The 24,577-nt window shown below is 51.8% G+C and overlaps 1 protein-coding gene across 3 annotated transcripts; it reads right to left on the reverse strand.

Annotated features, from left to right (window-relative positions):
- Window positions 1-4,724: 4,724 nt before the first annotated feature.
- MGAT3 (beta-1,4-mannosyl-glycoprotein 4-beta-N-acetylglucosaminyltransferase) lies at window positions 4,725-24,364 on the reverse strand. 3 transcript variants are annotated; one of them, XM_069807194.1, is made up of 2 exons: window positions 24,208-24,364; window positions 4,725-7,403 (listed from the first exon to the last, which is right to left on the reverse strand). In XM_069807194.1, the coding sequence occupies exon 2, from the start codon at window positions 7,400-7,402 to the stop codon at window positions 5,894-5,896; it is 1,509 nt and encodes a 502-aa protein (XP_069663295.1). In that variant the 5' UTR covers window position 7,403; window positions 24,208-24,364; the 3' UTR covers window positions 4,725-5,893. The 3 variants fall into 3 exon arrangements, with proteins under 3 accessions (XP_069663295.1, XP_069663294.1, XP_069663293.1); XM_069807193.1 differs by lacking the exon at window positions 24,208-24,364 and adding an exon at window positions 18,106-19,473; XM_069807192.1 differs by lacking the exon at window positions 24,208-24,364 and adding an exon at window positions 8,409-8,781.
- Window positions 24,365-24,577: the final 213 nt, after the last annotated feature.

Below are 24,577 nucleotides of genomic sequence, written 5' to 3' on the forward strand. Positions count from 1 at the left end.
ATGTGCTGGATCTAATGATTATAAGGAAACTAACTTGTGATGTTTACAGTCACTATCTCTAAGCAGGACCAGGAATGAACCTGAAGCCCAGGACACTTAAAAAGGTAAAAAGTAAAATAGCTGTAGATGGCACAAGAGCTTGTGAAAGGCCCTTGCCAAAGGCATTGCTGAAACCAGATGCTTAGGAGGATTCAGAGCAGGACCGGGCTTTGATACTGAGTAATGGGAACAGCCAAAATTACATTAGACAGGTTTAAAAATAAGCTAAAACAAGGAGGTCACGTTCTCTCATGCACCGTGCCGAAAGTGAGCCACCAGAGAGACATTTCTGTAGTGGGGAGGTTTAATTTGGGGCTCCAGGGTTTCCACGGCTTTACTTGAAAAAGTGGATTCATCCAAGGGAGGGAAGATGGTGACAAGGGACAACTTCATGAGCAGTGATGCTGGTTCCCACATCCATCAGGTCCTCTGAGAGCCACTGGCAGCCATCATTCCCCACTTGTGCCTTTACATGCTCATACTCACCTAATGTGCAGATTAGGTCTGATCTGGGCCCACAAAATCAGGAACCATTCCCCAAACCAGTCAGGCTTCCCCCCAGTCTCCCTTCTCAGGAACACGGTCCTGCCAAGGTGGGAAGCAACTTCCCTCACTCAATTTTCCAGCAGCCCCTCTGCCAGGTGATCCGAAATAAAAGCTGACACACACACACCTTGGTTTCCTTTCATACTTTGTAAATTTTTTTATTTTTATTATTATCTCCTCCTTTTAAGCATCCCTTTAAGGGTGAAATGAAATCCAACCATTTACAGAGAAAATGATTTCAGAATGTACATTTGATTTAACCTTACAAAAGTTCATTATTACTTGCTGTTTATAAATTACAGAGTGGAAAGGAGCTTTGCAGACACTCTTTATTTTTTCTTTTTATTTTAGGCAAGTCTACGCATTCTTTTGCCGAAGCAGGGTGTTCTGGGGCTACCCCAGGGGCAACACCACCAGTAGGTCCAGGTGGACCCCAGGCTCATAAGTGCTGCTGGATCACCTCCAGGATGATACTGCATCATCATCCGCACAGGAAGGAAAAAAACAGTGGTTTGAATTCTTAGTCTCAGAGTATTTCAGATCCCTTCTTAAGCCATTATCTGTAGTCCTCAAAGCTTTAAATGTCAGTGTATTGCATTAGAAACAGCTCTCCTTTCTTCATGCTGGATCCAAGCCCCTCCCGCCACCCCCCTTACCTCCAGCTCCTCCTCTCTTTCCATAGTAAGAGCGAGTTTGTCCAATGTCTCAGAAAACAGAAGGGAGGTTTTTTTGGGGGGTAGGGAGAACACAACAATGAAGGGATTCAGGATCCATTCTCCCACTCACTTCCCTCCTTTCTTGCCAAGGTTTGAGGGCAGTGAAGCCAGGATGAGCCATCCCTTCCCTCTTTACCACCAGTTTTCACTAATTGGACCAGGAGTGACCCCGGACGTGTGTCTTCACAGTGCAGAGGCATAGCAGCCACAGACATTCCTGGCAAGAGCTTGGAGACAGGGACAGAGCCTGGGGGATGGTTTGGGAAAGGAAAAGCCACTACCATCCCACAGGGATATACCAAGGGGGGCAGAGGGGAACAAATACCCGTTCTGCTCTGACACTGTCCCTCCTTCCCAATTCGTACGCTTTCTGGAGGCCACAAGGTCCCCTCGTTTACCTGCCACAGAGACACGAAGAACAGGCTGGCCTCAGCTCCACGACAGCAAACACCTCAGCAGGACACAGGGATCAGAGAAAGCAACAGCGAGAGTGGACTTGAGCGTGTTGTCCTTCTTACCAACCACACAGGCACCCCATCTCTTCTGTCCCTCACTTGAGTACAGCATTACCCCCAGTCCTCCGGAGGGGCAAAGATGGCCGACCTGCCCTGTTCCCTCTGCTTTAGCAAGCTCACTTGCTGCAGGTCCACCAAAGCCCACATCCTTCCCTTCACTTGGGGTGGAGGAGGAAGATGAGTTCCCCAGTCCAAAGCCATGCATGGGCACACAATCCCTTTTTTAGGTGGGAAGCACAAAGAAAGGCAAGAACAGACACAGGCATACAGAAAGAGAAGAGCAAGGCTTGGGGATGCCACACACTGCTTCACCTACTACCTGGCCCTCCTTTGCACCTGTTAATTTGAAGGTGGAAAGTTTTGGGGAAGAAAAAGCACAGAGCTGAAGAAGGCTGCAGAGAAAGGCTGGCAATGCTTTCCCTCCCTCCACCAGACAGCTTCGCTCCCAGAGAGGCAGCAAGCACACGGCTTCGCTGCTCACAGCTGCAACAACCAACAGACATCAGGCTCTGGTGGTCTGATCCCAGTTCCAACCCAGGGGCAGGACAGGTTTTTTTAGTCCTCCCCAAACCTCTGGTTCAGACAAGATCAAAGAGCCTCAAAGCTCACTTCAAGAGTTCAGCATTGGGAAATGAGAATCTCATACACACTTGCCTCCTCCTTTGCCTCTCTCACCACCCCCCGCACCCAGATGCTTTTGGGTTCCCTCTTAGCGGAGGTTGGCTGGGAGGTTTGGCTGTCCCCGCTCTGCGCTGGCTGTGGAGGTCCTGGCACAGCAGTACAGGCAAGGCTGGACAGAGGGCAAGCCACCTCCTTGGGAAATCACTGTGCAAAAGTCAGCTTGCTAGTCCCTATCTCCTCCAGGGACAAGAAGGAAGATTTTTAATGACAAGAACTCTAGCTCCCTAAGGATAATAAACACAGGGTTAGCCAGACAAATTAGATTCAAACAGTGACTGGTTTGGCCTTAAATCAAAAAATGTTTAAATGATTCTTGAGAAACAAAAAAGAATGCATTTCATCTGTAAAGCCCCTTCCTCCCACCACAACAGAAGTCTGTTTTAAATTTAATTTCCGAAGAATAAGGAAATGAGTAAGTCCAGGAGGACAGGGCCAGAGTCCTGCAGAAAAGCCCCAGCGCTGCTATTCCAGCAGGACCTTCTCCTCCTGCCTAAGGGGGCAGAAGGGAAAGGCAATTCAGAGGGAGAGGTGGAGAACGATGGAGCAAATAACGGAGAAGAGGGGAGAGAAGGCAACAGGCTGTACTTCAGGAACAGGAGATCCAGATACTGCAGCTGTGGGATCATCTGAAACTCCCAAGAGACAAGGGCCATATCTCAGCGATGAAAACGTGACTTGCAGTGCACTAAAAATCCCCAAGGACGCCCATGCACGGGAAGGGCTGGTATCAGAGGAGAGGCTGCTCCCACTGTAGAAGATGAGGTGCAGCCCCAGCACACGTGCACTTTAGCCCCTTCTTCACGGGGCTCCGGTGCTGCCAAAGCACCCATGCAAAGACTGACTTGTCTTTCTCTCCTGTCTTCAGCAAGACCTGGCACTGGGCTTGTGGTGTTGTCACTGAGATAACGCAAAGCCAAAGGACTGAGAGTAGATCTCAGGCTCCCTTCCAAGAGTGAAAATGAGAAATCATTTCTTCCTTCCATGCTTTTCTGCTACTGAATCCCACGAGCTAACACACCTGCTCTCCTCTGGCTGCCCCTGGGGAAAGCATGCTCCCCTTGTGCTGCAGCCTCAGTGCTACTGCTCTCATCTTCCTCAGCACAGGGTCCTCCTTTCTCAGCTGGGTCCCCATTTCTCTGTAATCTCTCTACACAAGACTCCCTCCTGCTGCATCAAGTCTGCCTAGCAAAGCTTCTCCCTCCACTCAGTTCCCAAGGGGGCTTTTCTACGTGTGGGGAAGACAGCAGCAGTGAGAACAGTGATTTAAAAAACAAACAAAACCAACCAAAATAAGAGGGTCTTTCAGTTCTTCTAAGCAGGCATTATGGCACATGAGATGTGGAAGGAGCTAAGATGAACTCCATCTCACTTTGATCAGAAAAAGATGTTCATCTTCATTCTGTTCCAGTCTCAGTCTTATTAGGCAATCAAGTTATTTTTGTTGATGTTTTTCACTTCTCTAGAGAGGGAAATAGGAGGGGAAATGAGAGAGATACAGACATAGGAATAAGGTACAAGGGTGGGAATGGGCTGGACGACACAGGAATATGGAGCCCTAATGGAGCGAGTTAACAGCAATGGAAACCCTCCTGCTTCAGCACAGCTGGCCTGATGTCAGGGTCACTCTTCCTTATGCCAACATTCTCCTCCTCCTCCTCCACATGATCCTCACTTCTCTGCCTGGAACATGAGGCAGCCTTTCCACTGCAAGGCTAACAGAGCAAGTTCATCATGTTTTTCACCCTCTGCCCGCTACAGCCCAGGTTCCAGGCACCAGGCACCCGGTCAAGCCATCTGCTAAGGAAGGGTGGTACGGGTGGAGACATGGATCTGCCTCCTCAATGAGCTGAATCAATCCAATCCAATGACAGGCCAGATCCTGACTACGCATCACTGGCAAACTCTGAGCAGACACTGGCCCAACCAGCTGCAACTAGTGTCCTCCTAGATCCCCTCTCCTCTGCACGGTCTTGTCTGAATGGCCCAGGCTGCATGTGTGGGCTGCACACGCTCTCCGGATTGCATAATGGTCCCAAAACAGTCTCTTGGCCCCAGGGGGAGTCTGCCCATGACCTGTTTCTCCACGAGCTCCCTCATGCCCAAAGAGCAGACAGATGGATCCTGTGCCTTGACAAGCTTTGTGTTTCCCCACAGAACCCATTACTGACTCAGAGCTTTGCCCTTCTCCTCTCCCTCTTACCCCACGGCAAGAAGGAATAGCCGGCACAGCCCACAGGGTTGCAGAGGCAGCCAGAAAGGCACACAACAGTCCCACGTGTGTAGCACTGCTATGCAGACCCAACGCTCTCCTTGGCCCTCTCCTATGAATTCCCTGAAAAGTCATCCATGCTGAGACAGAGATCACAGCTTCTGGATCCCACCATTTCCTGAAAGCACACACACCCAAACCCAACTATGTCCCCTTCCCCCCCAATACTGGTAACGAACGCCCACGTGCATACCAAAACCATGCATGTTAGCACTCATGCACATAGGAAACCATGCACTTGTAAACATACACTCCCACCATCTGATTAAGTCCCCTGCAGCTTATCCCAGCCCCAACAGAAGCACATACTGCAGGGAAGATGCTTCAGTTTCTGTGGGCCAAGCCAGTGCAGTGTTGTGGGGGCAGGGGTGAAAAAAGAGTTAAAAAAAATAAAATAAAAAATCAGCTTTCTCCTCTGCCTGCTCCAGGACTGGTAGAGCATCAGGCCAAGACACAGCCCAGGACCGATGCATTAAGCCTGCAGGAGGAGGCTGCATCTTGGGGAGAACACTTTGGGAGCAAAGGATTTCCCTTCCCCAAAATACTCTTTGAATATAGAGGTATACAAAAAAATAAACGCATACTGAGATGCTTTTGCACATTCACTCATCCAAAAAATGCCTGTGACACACATCTGCACACGTGACCACTCGCATCGGTTCGTGCCTGCTGACTCACACGCTCACTGAATAGCCCAGGCTCGCATCTGTGCTTGCTCCAATCCACAAAGGACGAGGGTGGACAGGAACAGCTGCCCTCTCTCCCCACGGGACCTTCCCAGCTTCCCCCTGGAGGAAAATCTGCCAGCTGGCTGCAGGGATTCTCTCCAGCCAGCAGGAGAGGTCAGGGAGATGCGGGGAAAGTCTTTATGCTACTGCCAGAGCCGGTCCCAACATCTCTCCTCCTCCTGCCCTTCACACACATGACTGAGGAATTCATGTCCCCAGGGTCACCCTGGGATGAAGGGAAGAAGAGAAGGAAGGGAGAGAGGGCAGAGACCTTGGAGAAATGGCACACCCCACCTGGAACCAAAGAAAGCAAAAAAAAAAAGAAAGGAACAGACAAAACCACCCGACTCTTTCCCTTTGTTGTGAAGTTCTGAATTCCCAACGCGAGCCCCAGTGGCCTCACCCAGCGCTCTCCACTTTTCGGTAGGGGTTCTCCAACAAGTAGCGGAACCGCTGGTAGTTCTTGAGCAGGTACTTGGGAGCGTACATCTGCTCCTTGGGGTCAGCGGGGGGATACTCCTGTGTAGTACCATCGAACCAGCCACCAGTCCGGATCAGCTCCCGGATATAATTGAGGTCTCGTTTATCCTCGTAGTCACCCCAGCGGGGAAAATCCCCGTTCTGGGCCGACACCAGTTTGAAGTAGATCCCCTCTGGGGTGAAACACCAGGAGCAGTGCCAGCCAGCAAAGTGGAGGGGGCTGCCCAGCGACCACTGCACCAGGATGTGTCCCGTGCTGTTCTCATACTGCCGAAAGCCAGGCATGGTGTAGTACTCACGGCGCCGCAGACGGATCCCGTCAGTAGCATAGACGGCCTGGAGCATCCCCATGGTGCAGCCCGAGACCACCTCCAAGGTGCCTGGTTGCTTCCAGAAGAATCCGTAGAGCGACTTGCGCATGTGAAAGGCGAAGGGCTCCGTCCAGCCGTCATAGAGCTTGAGGAAGAGCACGCCATCGCGGGCCGGGATCTCATCGGCATCGTCGATGATGAAGACGTCGTCTGGGCGCAGGTTGCGGAGGCGAGAGATGCCATCCCGGGTGAGAAAGGTGCGCAGGTAATCATCAGCAATCCAGCCATCCTGGCGGCCACCGGGGGGGAAGTGGTCCAGGAAGACATAGAGCACCTTGTGGCGGATGTAGTCGAAGGAGCCGTTGAGGAGCATCTCGCGGAACTTGAGGGGCCGCGGCTCTCCATAGGCCGTGAAGTTCGACTCGCACACCACGAAGGCGTCCACCACGTCTCCCAGCTCGTGGAAGCGGACGTCCAGCAGGTCAAACTCATGGTTGACGTTGATAGCGTTGATGACTCGCCGAGGGATCTCCCGTGGCACGAGGCGGTCCTTGGTGGGCAGGTTGGAGTACTGGACCACAGTGGGGACCCCGCAGCTGGGGCCGTGCCAGCCCGGCAAGCACACGCACTCCACCCACTTGCGCCGCTTTGTCCCACCGGCACTCAGCGGCTTGCGAGCCGACCGCCCCGAGGCTGCGCCATCTGCTCGTTCCTCTGGCCGCCCTCCCACAGGTGGCTTCTCCAACACCTTGGTGCCTGGTTTAAAGCAAACGCCGCCGGCTTTGGTACGGACAAAATATTCTGTTGTGTCTTCCGGCAGCACAAACTCGACTTTGTGCAGCTCTTCGCTGGCTCTGCTGGGAGGCAGGGGCTGGAGCAAGGGGGAGTGGGAGTACAGGGGTGTGCGGAGGAACTCTGCACCCCCTGGCTCAGGGCTGACCTGAGGTGTGACGGGGGCATTGTTCCAGAAGAAGCTGGAGACGAGGTTGGGACTAAGCGAAGCCAGCTCCCGGGGGAAGGTGACATAGGAAAGGGCCTTGAGGAAGTGCAAGAAGGAGATGAGGCAGAGACCAGCCATGCAGAGAGTCAGAAAGAGCTTATGGCGTCTCATCTTCATCCTGTGGAAAAGCCATGAAAAGGAAAGTCACATTCAATAGTTACTGAGGTGCAAAAAGTTTACTGCTAGTAGAAAGACAGGTTGGGGATGGCAGAAAACTGGTCCAAATTCCGCATGCATCTTTTGAGACTTGAATCTAGGAACTACTCCCCCCACCCCCTGCCACCTTCAAGTCTTATAAACTCACAAAGACAAGAAAGGTACTGGTGAACAGGGTAAAAAGATGGGAAATCCAGAGTAGCAGAAACTCAAGAGTGCTTGGCAGATTTGTCCCTATTCACTGATGGAAACAAAATGAACGTAGGCTTTCTCAGGCCCTGCATCACCAGAGGGTTGGGGGAAGATGAAGAGAGAGCAGGAGGGATGAGATGGAGTAGGGGGTATACGGTTGAAATGTGACTGGTGTAAGAGAGGCAGTTTTAAAGGACCAAGTTCGTTAGCCAGGCTGCCAGAGCCAGAAAACACCTACGCTCCCCATATCCGTTTAACGTTTGCTCAACACATGCCCTAACCCCCACCCTTGTTCCTCGGAAATGCTACCCAAGTTCACATGAGGAACTGGAAAAAAAAGATAAAATTAAGATTCTGTCACTTTTACTCTTCTCTCATCCTTCTCAAGTCCACTGTATCTCCAAATACCACCCTTTGCTTTTCATTTTCTGTGGACCAGACGCTGAGGTTTTTTTGGATCTGGATAAGATGGCTAAAATAAACACCTAGCTGTCTCCACTGGTAATACTGTGCCATCGCGATGGATCCACGTCAGGCCAGCAAGAAATCAGCAGTGCAGAGCCCTTCCCTCCAAATGACACGAAATATTGCCTTCATCCTCTCCCTACACCATCTCCCCTCCTCCAGCCCAAGCAGGGAGCACAGAGCTGCTGTCAGGCAGAGAAGTGATCGAAGACTACAATCCAGAAAAAGGACAAAGAAAAAAAAAAAGAAAGAAAGAAGAAAACTAAGCTCACCCAATGCTTCACCAAGGAAAAGGAGAAAAAGCGCTCACCTTCTGTTGTTTAGGGAAGAGAAGGTTAGGGCAAAGGTGGGCAGGGGAACAAGGTCATCCAAAAGCCCTTTACCATGCAGAGGCTGTCCTCTCCTCCCTGGAGCACGAAACCCTCTGTGCAACAGCCAGCAAAGAGGCAAAGACCCCCTCCGAGCCCCACGCACGCCGCTGTGCCCCATCCACAACATGTTCCCCACAGCGGCTCTCCGCCCCGGTGCTGTCCTCCTTCCTGGGGGAAAGCTCTCCAGAGGCACCGCAAGCCCCAGGCCATCGCTGATAAACCCTCCGCCCGGTGCACAACGGTGCCAGCGATGTCTTCACAGGAGGCAGTCCCCCCCTTCCTGGGGGGCACAGGGGGGAGCCCCTCCATGCCACCGGCCCCCCAAGAGGGGCTGTCCCCCTCCCCTGGGGCTCCTCACAGCTGACACATATCCCAGTAAGGAGGCAGAGGGAAGAAGCACCCAGACCACTCCCACCGCTTCAGAGGGTATTAAGTAGAAATACAGCAAAGCACGTTTACTGATTAACTTGGAGAGAATTTAATACTAAAGTGAAATACCCATAAAGCATTTAGACAGATGGCAACTGCCCAAATGAAAATGTATCTGCCTCTCTACAGCTGGCTCCGATACCGACTTCGGGAGAAGGGTTGTCCGCGGTTATACCTTACAGCTCAGCGAAAAGCATTTCTGGACATTTTGTGGTCACCTTTTTACTGAGAAACACTGTCCACTGATGTCATCCCCCACGCTTGGGTAGCAGCGTGAGGAGTCCCACGCCGGGCTCTGAAGAGGGGAACTGCGAGACTGAAGCTGGCAGAAAAGTTACAGCATTGCCATGGGAGGGGGAAAAAAAAAAAAAACAACCACAAGAAGAGAGATAGCTTGATCCTATTTGTTAATGTTTATTACACTTTTTGATATACTTTGACACGACACAGGTCAGCGGAGGGGCAGGGTCCTGGCTTTGCGCACACCCAGGAGGCCATCTTGTCAGGTGGGCTGGGAAGGAGAAAATGGCAGCTCTCCTCAGGGGGGCCACACCAGGGCAGGCCCCGACCTCCTGCACCCACCTGCCAGAGCTCCACAGCCCGAACTCACACGCCTGGTCATGGCCCAGCTGGTGGGAGGCCATCTTTGTGGTGGTCCAGCCATGAAGGGGCTGGATGTTCTCCTGTTCAAAGCTGTAAAGGACCATCTTGGGGCTTGCCATCAAGCCTTCTTCATGGGGGCAAAACGAGGGGCTGCAGAAACCCCCAAGAGCATCTCATTGCGTCCAGGGTATTCATTATTTTTCTTAAGGCTCCGTTAATGTCTTGCTGGAGCGGCAAGATCACTTGCAAGGTAGAGCAGTATCCAGTGCCTTTTCTTGCGTGTCACCGCTTTTAGCTCTGTCTTGAAGCGTGGGGAAGAGAAGGGCACAAGAAAGCCGAAAACACCAAATTAGCAGCGACTGGCTGTCAGGAGAAAAAGTGTCCCTCACTAGTAAATTAGTACAGCTTTCTCTAATCAGGTGTACTGTGCTTTCTCCAAGGGATTACCTCCAGACATGAGGTTGCTCTCTCAGCTGCTGAAACCTAGGCAAGATGAACAGCTGGCTTGCTCCAATAAGGCCATCCCAATGGCTGCCAGGTAATGCTGGTTTCACTCCAGTTCCTACAGGACACACAAATGCGGGGCAACCAGCTTCCTCTGGGCCAGCCCAGGACAGAGGGCAGGTGCTGAAGGAGTCCCACAAAGCACATCTCCATCTTCTTCCCAGCTGGCTGTGATGCTCCACATGCCACGGTAAATTCCCAGACAAAAGGTCGTAACTCTTGACATTCAACAAACTGCTTCACTTTCTGGGATGTGGCGTGCTGTGTCAACATAGCAGGACACACAGTTTTAGGAAGTAAAGCATATTTTCCTCCTTTGATATTTGCATACATCAATATCTGTCAGGCTCAGCACACAGCTCTGCAGCTCTTCACCCACTGGCAAAACTCAGCCCATGCACGGCCGCCTTGCCTCCCCGTTATCACAGTCTGCGCCTGGGAGAGCCGGGCTGGTGCGCACAGCCTTCCCCTGCAGCTCTGCCAAAGCAAGCTGGCCCGGCAGTACCCTCTGCTGTTTCGCTGCCGACATGTCCCAGGAGGCAATTTTCACTGCTCAGTTGCCTTTGTTAGGGAGTGGGAACATGAACCCATTTCCTATCCCCTCCTAAAAGGAGGGAAGCAAAGCAGCAAGCTGTGTCCTCTTCAAAATCTCTTCCCTGGGAACCACCTCCATTCTCACATGCCAGGGATTCCTCTGCCAGGGAGTGGAGAGCACTCGCGCACCCTTGGGTGGGCTGAGATGCTAAAAACCATCAGTCACTTATCCCTTCTCATATCCTTTGATCAGCACTGCAGTGAAAGACATGTCTGAGTGATAGCTAATTGGAGACAAAGGCCAGCAGGGGAGGAAGATGTTATTACCCACCTTCCCCAACCAGAACATTTACGTGTCGTGGAAATGAGAAAGGAGGTACCAGTCAGGGAGACGTCTCAGCTTGTCATAAAAGAGCCTAGCTGCTCTGTCACAAAGCAGCCATCAGTTACCAGGAACACAGAAAACAGCAAGAAGAGATATTTCCTTTCTGAAAATTTTGAGTGAGGAGGGGGAAAAAAAAAAAGTCAACTTGATCTCAGGGAGAGTGATCAAGTTGCTGTCAGGTTAAAAACAACAGCAAGAAAAGCTTTAATGTTCAAGTAGAAGAAAAAGCCAGAAGGAGTATGGACAGTCAGCTCCATTAAGACAAAGCTCTTTAGGGAGCATGCAGTTATAAACCACTTCAGCAACATTCAGTCTTGGCAAGACAAGCTGAAATCTTCTTTTTGTAAGGGATCCCTTTGATATTTCCTTGCTTGAAGTTATGTCTCTACCATGCAGGGAAAGGGCTTTCAGAGAAGGAGGAAAGCTAGAAGTGGTATGCATATGAGTTATCCCCAGGCACCTGTTACCGGTTTACTTTGCCATTATATCAAGTGACCATCTGATTTATACCATCCTGAAATCATATCCTGATTTTTCAAGGAGCCAGAGAGAAAGATATGCACTAAGACCTGGCAGTTCACCAGTCCTAATGTTCTCTTTTGGAGGACACTGGCAAGAGGCCATGCAACAGGCCTCTGGATGCACGATACCCCACGCTCCATCTCATTAGGACACAGGACTCGAGACTCCCTAGACCTCTCCTGTGGTTACAGGAGAAAAGCTGCTGTGGAGGACAAGTCCACAGAGTAGAAGCTTCTGGTTTTCCCCTGATACAGAGATGCTCATCTCCTCTGCATAAAGTTATCCCATAACACCCATGCAGTAACATATTTGCCCATCACTCAGACACTTCAACACAAAGCAACAATTCAAATTAGAATCGCTTTCACGCAGCAGATTAAAATCCAGCATGACTTCCATCCCCCACTCCACACTGAGGGCCAAACTCTCTCCCTCTGCTCCAGCTAGAGACAAATGAACAGGCTCCACGCTTCTGAAGTACTTGGTCTACCTGCCATCCACAAGGCACAGGAATCGCAACATGGATTGTGGTCACAGTACCTCAAAACACTCTAAAAATCTCAAGTTACTTTTGTCCTGCAAACACCCACAGAAGTAAGGAGAAACTACAAAACCTACTATTTGTCTGCAACTGAAGTGTGACTAGCTCAGGGACAGCAGGACTGCACTTTGCATAAGGATAGGAAGAGAAGATTATCCCACAAAGCTGGACAGCGGGGAAAACGGAGAGAAGCAGGGTGTACCAGAAGATAACTAGGGCTCAGCATTTCTCTCATGTGAAGGATGCAGTGGTGTTTTCAGGGACTGCAAGCTAGGAGGGTGTCAGAAGGAAGTTCTGGCAGAGTCACAGTACAAGGTGGTTTGAATGCAAGCAGGTCCATATCTGCTTCCGTTCAAGTTCCAAGGATGGAATACAACATTCTCCCGCAACCTTCATCAAGAACTGCTGCCCACAGCGCTAATGCAAAACAGCAATATCTCATGCTATGCGTTTCCTTTGCAGCTTTGAGGCAATTGACCACAAGGTGCCACTGACTTGCTGCCAGCAGAACCAGCTGGAGCGAGCCATCCGGCACAGTTACTCTTCAAGTAAGGTCAGGCTAAGGGAGAGCGAGGCTCTGTCCTAAGCATCTTCCCTCCCTTTCAACAGGGAGATGAGCAGAGATAAGGTGACCACTCTCAACAGAGTGCCACCATAGCATCCATTTGACTTCCAGAGCTGCCCTCCACACACCATTAATGGGTGTCATCAAAACAGGAAAAAAACTGGCTGGAGGAGAAAAAAAAATAAAAATACAGCTAACGGGTGAATCTACACAAGACTAAGGTGAGGTTGGCCAGGGAAGGGTGAGAGCACAGCTGAGAAACAAAGGCATTGCCTTCCCTTTCCCAGTGAAGGCAGACACCTAATGTACATCATGTCAACCACAAGCCTCCAGACTGTGTGCAAGGCCTTGCTAGACCTCAAGTGGCCAGTAGCATCTGTGGTCAAAAACAAAACGGGTGTCATCTATGCACTCTTGTAGGAAACCCAAGTGCTCCATGCCAGTAGCTACAATCTGCTGCATACATAAACTAAGATGGATGCAATACAAAGCCTCTAGCTTTTTTAGTACTGTGGCTGCTCACCTCTTCAACTCCTGGAAGCACATTACCTTTGGACTCCACAGTTTCCATGGGCTTTCCCTGTTTCAACTGTTCTCTCAAGTGTCTTGTCCTGCTCTTTGGTGGACTAAGCCTTGGTTATTTTAGATGCCACATCTCCAGCCACAGCGAGATAGCTGTACACTCTGGGATAAAGCAGTTCTTAACCCCCCGTACAGAGCACACAGCACGTGGAGATAAAGTGGTCTTTGTTGACAAGATTTTGGCTCAAGACTGATCTTCCAGAAGTCAGCAGAACAGACCAGCATCTGAACACCTTCAGAGTCCATTATGAAACCCTCCACTCGAACAGATTGTTCTTACTGTAATGATAATACTAATAGCAGCATAATTATATAATTCTTCAGCCCCCGGTTTAAAAGAAGATCTGCTCAGACAAGACTAGAAAACTCTACTGAAATCCAATAACGGCCTGCGAGACGCCAATTTAATTTTATCCAGGAAGTACTTGGACATCACAAGGGTATGGTACTGCATGCTAAAGAAAACTCCAAACTGGATTTCCAACTCCACTGGAATCTATAAAATATTCTTCTCAGTATCCTTCAGCTGTACTGGGCTCCCTTGTAACTCATCTTTTCTCTCCAGCTAAAGCCAGTCTCACCATGGGAATTTCCACAGCTCCAGAGATGCCTCAGCACACTCCGATCCTTGAGACACTCTCAGAAGCCACAGTTTTAATTTCTTAGCACCACTAGTCCAAGTGTTCTTTTATTTTTCCTATCCTCTTCTCTCTTTCGCTGACGCCTGATATCCTGGAAGGACTCTGCCTCATCCCTGCTTACTGCCTCCTCAAAACATCTGGTTCCACGAAGACTGCTGTGATGGCCCTGTAGATTGCATCACCACTTGGCTCCAAGATCAGGTCTCTCAGGACATCAGAGGGTGAGTTGAGGCATTGCTCATTGCACTCTGCAGTACACACACACACCCCCCAAGGATGCAAGACCTTTCTCCCAGCCAAATACAGCATCGCTGCTGCTCACTGCTTCAAGAGTGCAGCGGTTACAGCAGTGCAAAATGGAGTTGGCTAGTTCTTTTGCTTCTTGACTTTGGTATCTTACAGGGGAGGAATGCTCCATCATGAGGTGAGAAATAGGAAAGGAAAAAGGGACAAAACTACATAAAAAAGCAACTTAAGTCCTCAGACAGGCCATGGGGTAATCAAAGAAGTATGCAAGAACTCCCAGCTAGTCTCAGTGTCTTGCAGAGAGGGACAGGACAAAACCATCTTGTCTAAGGATAAAAAGAAAATCATGTTTTCAGAGACCTCAAGTGAGGCATGTAGTAACACAGGCTGTTATTTCATAGGTTCTCTTCTCTCACTCACCACCTTCACAGCTCACCACCCCTCAGTTGTCAGTTGTATGAATTCAAGTTGTCAATTGTATGAAAGTCTGCTTTGTAAAGCCAAATCAGCAGCAGATCTAACTGGGTTAAAAATAAACTTCAAGAAAAGTGCCTAGGCATGGAAACAAGCAGCTGACCAGCAGAAACTTTCAGAATTATTTCACAAGTTCACTTCTCACCAAAACTGTGGTATCATGTAGATACATCCTCAGACGCTCAACACTACAGGACTTTTAAGCACTGTTCATCTAACCAAATCTCCAACGAGGCCCCCATTCAACTACCATGAGCTCACTAACTCCTCCCAGCAGCATCAGGAAAGGAGCATATCTCAAGAAGGGATCTGGAAGAAGCAGCAGCAGGTAACTGTTTTCAAAGCAGATCCTGGCAGGCAGTCCACATATGCCAAGCAAACGGAGTACAAGTCACAAATCCCACGAACAGCACCAAGATGAGCAGTCAAGATCACCCTCAGAGCTGAGGGTCCACGGTTGAAGAGCACACGGCAGACCACGCACATAAACCCTGTGCAAAGGAAAGCAGGAGAATTCCTAGGGACCATGTAACAGCCCAAGCAACAGGAAGGTGCAGGTTGAACAGCCCAGAGGAAGGCGAGGTGGGTGCCCCGTGGGCCCGGAGCGAGGCAGTTAAAGAAGGAAGGAGGCAAGAAGCACTTGATGCCATGGTGATGGGTAGAGTGCACAGACCCACGCAGGCAGGCAGAAACCACGTTGCCTCCAGCTATTTTTGAAGCAGGTGGCAGTTGTTTGTGCATCCCTGGGATAAAAGCTCTCCCAAGACAGATCGAGGAGGGGAGTAGTTAAACCCCAGGAAGACAATAAATAAAGGGAGGCCATGGAACAGCAGCAAGATCCTAGTGGCCTCAGAGAAGAGCTGGCCTTCCATCCCCGCCTTCTTTCCTCCCCCATCACCAACCACTTGGGGTTTGGCAGTGTGCTCACTTTCCCACAGTAGCTGATCTATTACTGTTTGGAAGAGTGTTCCCAGCCTCTTCCTTCCCCTCCTCCCCTCCTTTCAGGCCACAGGGGTCCCTCTTGGCAGCCCCCGGATCCCCCTCTTCTCTGAATGTCTGGTGACCAGCCAATCCCATGCAAAGAGCATTAACCCCTCTTCACCGGGAACAGCCAGAGAAACCTGACTCCATGCTGAGAGGTTTCTCTAGGGTGTCTCTCCCTCCTTCTCTCCTCCCCATCCTCAACCCCCCCTCCTCATTCTCTCGCCTCCTTCCCCTTTCCTTTGATTTCTCAAAAACTAACTCCAGCCCTGGGAGTGTCACGTCTTCCCGAGAATGTTACACGAACCCACGGGAATTTTTCTTGGACCAAGAACAGACCCTTATTTATTTGTCTCTTCTGCCTTTGTTCTTCATTTCCTCTTTCAAGACTTAGGCAAGACCTCGACACAGTGCCGCCTGGATCCCCCGCTGCCACTTCACTTTGTTATTATTTTCGGAAGGAAAGCGTTGATAGGCAGAGAGCTCTTCAATGCCTTGCCCCAAGGCAGAAGGGAATCAGCCCGGACTCCCACCTCTGGGCTGGACAAAGGCCATGGGCTCAGGGGCTCTGCAGAACACCTCGGGCTCTGGCTTGCAGAGACAACCCCCTGCTTATGTAATCCTTCTGATTGCAGCATCACAGCCCCTCAGATTAAATCTGCACAAATCAAATCTTCAGTAACGGCTCTATGCTGGTAACAGGCATATGGTGCCACGAAAAGGGGCAGTTTCCCAGAATGAAATCAAAAGCCTCCTAATGCACTTAACTCAGGGTCACATAAATCTCTCTTCTGCCTCCCACAGACGGCTGGATCTTGTTTACAGGCATTGCAGCAGGCCTGGGTCTCAACAATATGTTTACTTCTGTACAAACATTCCCTTTCACTAAGCAAAGCAGTACCCTGATCTCCAGACTAAACTGAGCAGAAAGAACTGGGAGCAGGTCTATGGGGAAAGAGGAAGAGAGCCAGTCTTCATGAGTGAAATCAAATACTATCCTGGACATCACACAGGTTTTGGGACCATTTGTCTTCACATTCTTCCCTTAGATTGCCTTATTTCTTGAGAAGGGCAAGGAGGAATTTTGCTTTTAGCCAGTTGCCGACGTCCCTGACAAGAGGTAAACCATTCGATGAAAGAAGGGGGTTTGTTTCAGGCTGAAGAACCCAAGAACCAGGCCAGGGCCAGGTGGGACAGCACAGCTTGTCCAAGGGACATCTGTGATTGTCTGGCCAACTCTTCCCCAAATGCAAAAGCCACAAACTGACACTGTACAGATTAAAAACAGGGAAGCTGAGCATTTCTGCTTAACAGTACAGTAGACAGAGCAGTTTACTGCCACAGTCACTTGATTACAGGCCAAGTTCCTTTGCCTGTCCACCCTCAACCCTTTCTCTCCCCTTTCAGGTCTTCAGCAACACAAACATTTACATTGAACTCTGTTTCTGAGAAGTCAGCTGCCACAGCCAGGTCAGAAAGGAAGGAGAGGAGGAAGACAAAACTAATGTGTAAGCACACCATGAAAACTGGTGTTGAACAAGAAGGATGTGCAATGCAGGGGGGGAGCCACGGTCACGTTGAAGTCGCCGGGACAAGCAGGACAGCCCATCTGCATGGTACAGCAACCTGCCACAGCGAGGCAGAGGGCCAAAGGGCATTAAGCTCATACGTAGCTGGGGTGGGTGCTCAGCCCACCCAGCTCATCTTCATGATGGTCCTCTGCTGCAGCAGCCTGTAAAAAACTGCCCCAGTCTCCCTCTGCCCTCAAATGGTTGCTCTTCAGGGTTTAATCACTGAGAAATTATGGGAATTTCAGCTGCACTGTTTGCTGCTCAAGCACCTGATCTTTCAAGTCTTCAGGTCCTGATGATCTCTTGTAAAGTCCAATGGACCGTGTCATGCCAAAGCTAAAAACCACTTTGGCAGGACAAGATGGGCCTTCAAAAAAAAAAAGCTCTCAAGCATCTGAATATTTTAGAGAGCAGTCCCAATGTTCCCTGCCCCAGATCCACAGCCCAGCACTGTAATTGAGTCAGGGACCAAATCCAAGCACCAGATTCACTGTCTCCAGCTTGACACCATCACTTTACTGCAAACACGAGGCTCCAAACTCAGGAGCCTCTTGCACAGTCCGAAGCCACAGGGATGCTCCACAGCACCACACACCTGAGAGATGTGAAAACCAGAACTGGATTTTCAGGGCAGTTCAGCTGCACAGAGGCATAGGCAAACAAACATGGGCAGAAAGGAAACCCCCAGCACTTCCTCATCACTAAGCGATAGACTCTGGATGCTTGACAAACTCCCCTTCCCTCCCCCCCAGCACTCACGGAAGCTAGAAGACTCTGTTCCAGAGCACAACTGCACTATAAATAATTCAAGAGACTGCTAAATTATGCAAAAGCAATCTCGTCATCCCCCTGGCCAAGCTGAATGCAGGTGTGGTCAACCCTTGCTCTAAAAGTTGCTGCTAAATAGGGATTTCGAGGCCACAGAGGCTCTGCGCCAATAGCACATATCTGAGAGCACTACGGCCACTTGCTAAGCCAAGCCTGCACCAAACAACAGCACAACAGGAGGTATTTGGGGACACAGGGCTATTGGGGAAACAGCAATTCCTTTAACCCACCTCTTCTCCAGAGACCTCACACAGGCCCAGGAGACAAAAGCAGCAAATCGTGTCCCCTTCAAGCGAGGCTGCTTGGTACATCTTGCCTCCATCGATCATGGTCAGCTGGCGAGAGCTGCAGCTGGACAGCACTGGCACAGCGAGGCGTGGAGGAGAGAACTGCTGGGGCCAGTGGGAAAGAAGAAAAGGGAACCGAAAACACTCTGGAGGCAGTAAAGAAGAAACAGTTTTGCTAGCACAAATAACGTATGGGAAAGGCTGAGCTGAAAGCAGAGAGAATCACGGTCTGCTTTTCTGCCCCACTCCTTTGCCTTCGGGAGATGTTGCCTGAGTATCAGGGCCACCAAGGTTTCCCTCGGCAATGGGGTCATTAAACAACAGCATGCAGCTCACGCTGATCACTCCAGGGCTCCGTTCTCCTGATTTACCCTGTCCTTTGCTCTGCCTCAGAGCCGGTCCTCGCACTACAAGCTCTGCAAAAACAGGAGCACCATCCACTCTCAGCCCCTACGCAAGCAAACCCTTCTTCCAAAGCCCTACCCTTCCCAGCTCCCACAGCCTCCGAGATGTGTCTCTGCCAAACACGCTCAGTCTGCACAGGCCTCCGTCCTCCTCCTTTTCCCTGCTGCCCAGCTAGAAGCATTCGTGCCAGAGGAAGGAGGACTTGAAAGCGCTACCATAGCCCTCTCTTCAGCCTCAGCAGAACCAGCTTAAAATCTCAGGACTCTAGCTTACCTTCTCCTTTCTTAGAGGGCTGAGCATCTAGGAGAGAGACTCCCTTTCATGTCTCTTTGCCATGCTGTCTCTCTCACTTTCTGTTCAGTTCCAGTATCTGCATGCCAAAACAGGGGATCCTAACGCAGATAAAGTCAGCGTAGCAGATACCTGCGTTTAGATCACAGGTTTCACAGTTGCTGAAGCCGTTATGCAGCAGGTCTAATTTGCATTAGTCTTTCGGTATGCTTCAAATCTGCTTGCTGCAGCTTCAGTATCATGCAAGACACATGTAGCAATATCCTGAGATAAAAATTACCCCAAAGCCTTAAAGAGATGGCAGAGTTTGATTCTACTTGCTAACCCTGGCCCACCCTGTAAGGATTTACACACCAAGGGGGAAAACAGCAGTCCAAGGGAAAGGCAGCAGGGAGCTGGGATTATAGATTAGGCAGCAGATCAAGGAGGAGGAGATATCTGTGGCGAGAAGGGCAGTAGCATCCAAGCAGCAACTATAAAGTTATCGATAACCCCTGGCTCAGCACCCACACCTGGCCATTCTCCGAGATTTCCAAGGCGGCCGGCAGCAAAGCAAGTATGGGAAGTGTTGTGCTTCAGCCGCTGCTCTCGGGCTGAGCCCCTGCATATGCCACTGGGCACATTGCAGCCTTGCTCCATGTCTGTTTCCCTGGGTGGGAAATGGGAGAGACACTTTTCTACTCCAGGTGAGGGGCTTGCCTAATTAAAAGAAGCTTAATGGGTTGCTTCAAGGTCCTTGGAGAGAAACTTTGTCATAAAATGCAAGACACAGATGAGCCTCAGAAAGAGGAGTTGCCCCCACAGCCTCTCTCCTTCTGGACAGCCACATCCACCTCTCATGCTGCTTGCAGCTTGTGCATTACAGGCTGAAAAAGACTGATGGCAGAGCTCAGTTTGGTCATACCACACAACCATGTAAGATTTTTTGACACAGGCCTAGGCAGTCTCCTAGCTGGGGAAACAGGGAACATTAGCTGAGCTCATCAAGCTCTGTATTTAACCGGGGGGGTTCTCAGTATGAAAGGCCAAGGCCCCCACAGCAAGCAGCTCAGGTAACTTTTGCTATCCTAAAGCAGGGAATAATCACTTCCTAAATCACAGCTCAAGAACAAACCCTCACTTTTTGTAAGGCAGCCAGTTCCCTTCATGCTGCTTCTTCCCTCAGCCTGCCTGATAAAAGCTCGGAGTGCAGTGCTGCACTCCCTTTCACCCATTAGCCCTACCAAGCAAGTTTCTGAGCACAAAAATACACCCGCCCTGTTCCAGGTGTTCAGAGGTTTGAAGAGCAGGAGGTACCTGTTGTGCTTCAGGAGGAGCTTGAGGGAAGTAAAGGATTTGCGCTGCAGGGAGCACAAAGAAGTCAGAAAAGGAAGGTGAAGAAATCGTGTTTCTGCCTTCCTGAAAGCTGCAGCCAGAGTCCATTTCGCAGGGATGCAGGCATGGAGTGCTCTTGTGCACCCTCCACCGCTGCTCCAGCACACGGCATCTCTTCCCATCTCCTCCAGCAGAAGGGGGAACTCAGCAGCAAAGTGATTACGACTCTGCCCTGGCCCCTGGGACAAGCAGCTGGTCCTGGCACCCCACACAGCATTGCTCCTGTGGCACAGCCCTGACCCGCACAGCCCAGTCCCAGCAACGTGCTCCCTAACTCCATCAAAGCACCCCAAATGTGACCCGCAGCTGCCCATGATCCCAGGCTTGCCCCCTCCACGCAAGCTCTGCCTGCAGCACTGACCTGACAGCACAGTCCACGTGTGCACCGCAGATATGTCACCACCTTTCCAAGAACATCCAGGACGGGAAACAGCAGGCATTCCTCAGACGTACCCTTACGTCTCCTTGCATCGCGCTGCCCCATGTGCCTACCCTCCCCAAATTTCAGATCCCACTGCAACGCTTCGTTGTATACCACAAGGTGCCGTCCTGTCATCAGGACAAATGCAATGCAGCCTGACCTTTTGTTGCAGAACTGATGGGTGACAGTAGGGAAAAGCAGGTGGGGACGACTAGCCACACTCTTCTAACTTCTACAGTCAGGGCTGATAACATGAACCAGCCCTTTGAGGCACCTTACACTGACCTAAAGATGTGAAGATGCCCCTTGTGCCAGCCAGTACCCCCTCCGCCTTCCTCTCTGCCAGAGTTATTGTCAGCTGTACCAGCCTTCGTTAGCACCACCTCCTCCAGCTACATCCCACTGATTGGGTCACAGATTCCAACAATGTACAAAGGGCTCATTTTAGAGCAACTAACCCCACCTAAAACCTAATCAGCCTTTAGGAATGAATGCTGGCCCAGCTTGCCCCATCTATCCATCACCAAATTCCCCCCTGCACTGGATCATAAAGACAGAAGAAGGAAGTGGGGGAAGACGTCAAGTTGTGATAGCAGGTGCACCTTAAAGAGTCTATTCTCAAGACAGGAGGAAGCTCAGACAGCAAGCTGAAAACTCAGCTATGAACCCTTGCCATGAGACAGAGTTTATCTCTGCTTGCTGACAGGTCAAAGCAAGGGAGGGACAGAGAGAGAAACTTACGTGTCCCAAGGTGTCCTTCACGCACTGAATGTGCACAATAACATCTATGCGGACTGTCCTGAACAACTGCTGTACCCGTGACTGCCTATACACACCACATTTATTGCAGTCTTAAACTCTACAAAAGTGCATGTGTTCCATGGTGAGTGCAGCCGGCAGGACCTGCGTGCATTGCTACATGCACCCAGCAAACCCCCACCCACATTTGTCAAACAAGCATCCCTTAAAGACATGCAATAAGCACGTTACACTGATGTGGCAGGCCACAAAGTCACACTGTACTTAAACAGTTGCGCGTGGGAGAAGGAGGAGAAAGGTAAACACAAGGCAGTAAACACAAGGGAAATGTATGAGCACACAAACTTCACAGGTATGCTCCTCAGGCAAACACACTGCATGTATCTGTGCTAGCCGCCTTGCACCTGGCCTAGGTTAAGCAGGCTCTGCGACCACAGAGCAGCCCCAGCAACCCTCCAGACCAGCTATCCCCGTCTCACATCGGGCAGAGGTACTCTAGACAAATGTTTACAGTTGCGAGCATCCCCTGAGGCTAACATCTGTGCAAATACAGTTTTCCACCTCCTTTTCTTGACCTCCTCGCTAAGGCAACCCCTGTGTGCCACACAGGCAACTCTTTCTTCTTCCAGTCTTACCAGCATTTGCAGGGAGGGAAGGAGGCAGGTAGCAGCTTAGCCCCTGAACCCGGTTTGGAAGCAGTCCCCCACATCCTGGGCACCTCTGATGGAGATAAGCCTCAGCAGTACCTAGGACCAAAGGTGTGCCAGCACAAAAGGCAGCAGCTGGGCCACCGCATTAGGAACAGGGCAAGAAAACCCACCTGCAGCTAGCCAGAATCCCTCCCCTCTCCTAAGGATATAATTGCCACATCCAGGGCATTAATAAACAACCTCTGCATGTATAACTAAGAGTCCTCACAGGGAGGGAATGTTAAACCTTGCAGTGGATTTCTTACCACTACTGCAAAATCACCTGAGGGTGTAGAGGAGCTATAAATCTTCGAGGGACTTTTATGACACGCAGTGGCAGAGTTGCAGCTTCACTCCTCTTCTGCAGTTCGCAATAGCTTTCATTCAAAGCTTGCTTTATAATGCTACAGGGAGGCTGGAAGCTCCCCAGGAGTAGCTCAAAGGACTGCTCTTCTCCCACCCCAGCTTGGAGGATGTGTTCCCGGTACTACTACTGAGGCTGAAATCCAGCAGAGGTACCACAGCTGTGTTTAAGGGGGCTTTGGAAACTGGAGGTGTGCTGGAGGGTGGGGAGCCCACTGGTTTTCTCTGCCCTCCGAGATGGCTCTCTGCTGTCTGAGGGTCAGGCAATGGCAGGTCCTACCTGATTTCAGCTCTTCTCAGAGGAGCTGGCAACAACCAGGCTTCAGCAACAGGGACTTGCAAGTACTTCCCAAATCACGGGCTCCAGCTGGACTCAAAGAGCACTTCAGCAGGTGGGATCTACAGAGCAGGAGAGCCACCCTTTGGGGAGGGGGCCTGAAAAGTTCCTGCTGACTCACATCCTGCTGGGGTGGGGGAGACAGGGGCAGGAGTAGGTGGGAATTTGAAATTCAGCTTGCGCAGGGCTGGGTGTTTCTGGTGACTCAAGTCATATTTGTTAGCAGTGGTGCCACTGAGTGTTTTCATGGGCTTGAACTTCCCACTCAAGGGGAGGGATTTGGAGTTAACTGGAGGGCCATTCTCTGGGAGGGGAGGTGCTCAGCACCCACGCCACGTGCTGGAGACAGGGCAGGCTCTCTCCGGACCCAAGCTCTGCCCTGGGGTGGAAGGGAGCGGTGTGAGACCCCAGCTTTGGCTCCGAGAAGCCGGCACCGCTCGCAGAAACACAGCCTGTGGAAATCCCCGCAGGAAAACCACGGGCTGAGGCACCAAGAGGAGCCTCTCTCCATCCCGCTCCGCGCTCCCTCCCTTGCTGAGCTGCCTGAGGAAGCCTAGAGCTGCAGCAGACACAGTGTTCCCCATCACCCTTGTCACGCTTCACCCAGGGAGCAAAACTCTCGCAAGGACAGAGCTACGCCAGCCTGTACCGCTCCAGCAGGACATAACAGCTATTTCCAACCCACAAACCACCCGACAGCCCCGCACGAGCGGGGAGAACTTGGGTGCCCGCGTCCCTTTGCGGCCAGCCCCCAACGGGGGGGATCGTAGCCATCTGACACGGAGAACGGGGGGGGAGAGGGGATGTTTGATGATGATCATACACATCTATTTGTATGTATGTTTTCCCTCCCACGCACGCACTCCTGTTACTCCTTCTCGCTTGCTGCAGGCTTGGCACGCATCCCCAGCCCGTGCCCTCCTCGCAAGCCGAGGATGGGCAGCAGATGGGCCTTCGCTGCAGTGCCCCGGCCGGTGCCCCCAGCCCCCCGGCCAGCCCCCATTTGCGGGCAGGGGGCTGGCAGCATCGGCCTCCCTCCTCCCCACCGCCGATGCTCCCTAGCAGGGGATGCCGGGATTAAAGGGGGGGGGGGCGCGTAGGGGGGAAGAGAATAAAAAAAAAAAAATAACACTAATATAAATAAATAAGGAGCGGGAAGGTGGGGGAAGCCTCTCCGGCTGTGCCCGCAGGGGATGACGCCGCACCCCCGGGCCCAGCCACAACTTGCAGGTGGCGGCAGCGGCGGCGGGGGGGGGACACGGACCGGGGAAGGGGGGCTTTGGGGAAGAAGGGGGGGGTCCCACCACCCCCGGGGCAGCTCCACCGGGGAGGGCGGCTGTACGCTTCCCCCCTCCCCAGCCCCTCCGCCTCCCCCCCCCCCCCCCCCCGCTCCCTCACTCACTCACCCCCGGCCGGCGCAGCGTCGGTGCCCGCCGGGCCCCCGGCGGGGCGAGGCTGCCGCTCGCCCCCGGCCCGCCCGCCGCCCCCCGGCATGGCTCGGAGCCGGCCGCGGCGAGGCGAGGCCGGAGCCCGCAGCCGCCGCCGCCCCCCCCCAGCCGCCTTCCTCCTCCTCCTCCTCCTCCGCGGAACGGCCCGGCACCTCCTCCCGGCCACGGGAAAGAGATGCGATGCGGTGCGGAGCCGAGCCCCGCCGGCAGCGGCGGGCAGGGCTGCAGCAGCCCCTTTTGTGCCGCCCTCCCCGCCTGTCTCCTCCCCCGGCGCGCCCGACCGCCCCCCCCGGGCCGCCGCTGCTGCCGCCCCCCGCCTCTTCCCTTC

Source organism: Haliaeetus albicilla, chromosome 19, assembly GCF_947461875.1.
Source record: "Haliaeetus albicilla chromosome 19, bHalAlb1.1, whole genome shotgun sequence".
Lineage (NCBI taxonomy): Eukaryota > Metazoa > Chordata > Aves > Accipitriformes > Accipitridae > Haliaeetus > Haliaeetus albicilla.

Coding starts and splice junctions, on each gene's coding strand:
- MGAT3 (XM_069807192.1), bottom strand. CDS start 8,596: ATGTTGTGGATGGGGCACAGCGGCGTGCGTGGGGCTCGGAGGGGGTCT. Junction 7,404..8,408: donor TCTTCCCTAAACAACAGAAG/GTGAGCGCTTTT, acceptor GCTTTTCCACAG/GATGAAGATGAGACGCCATA.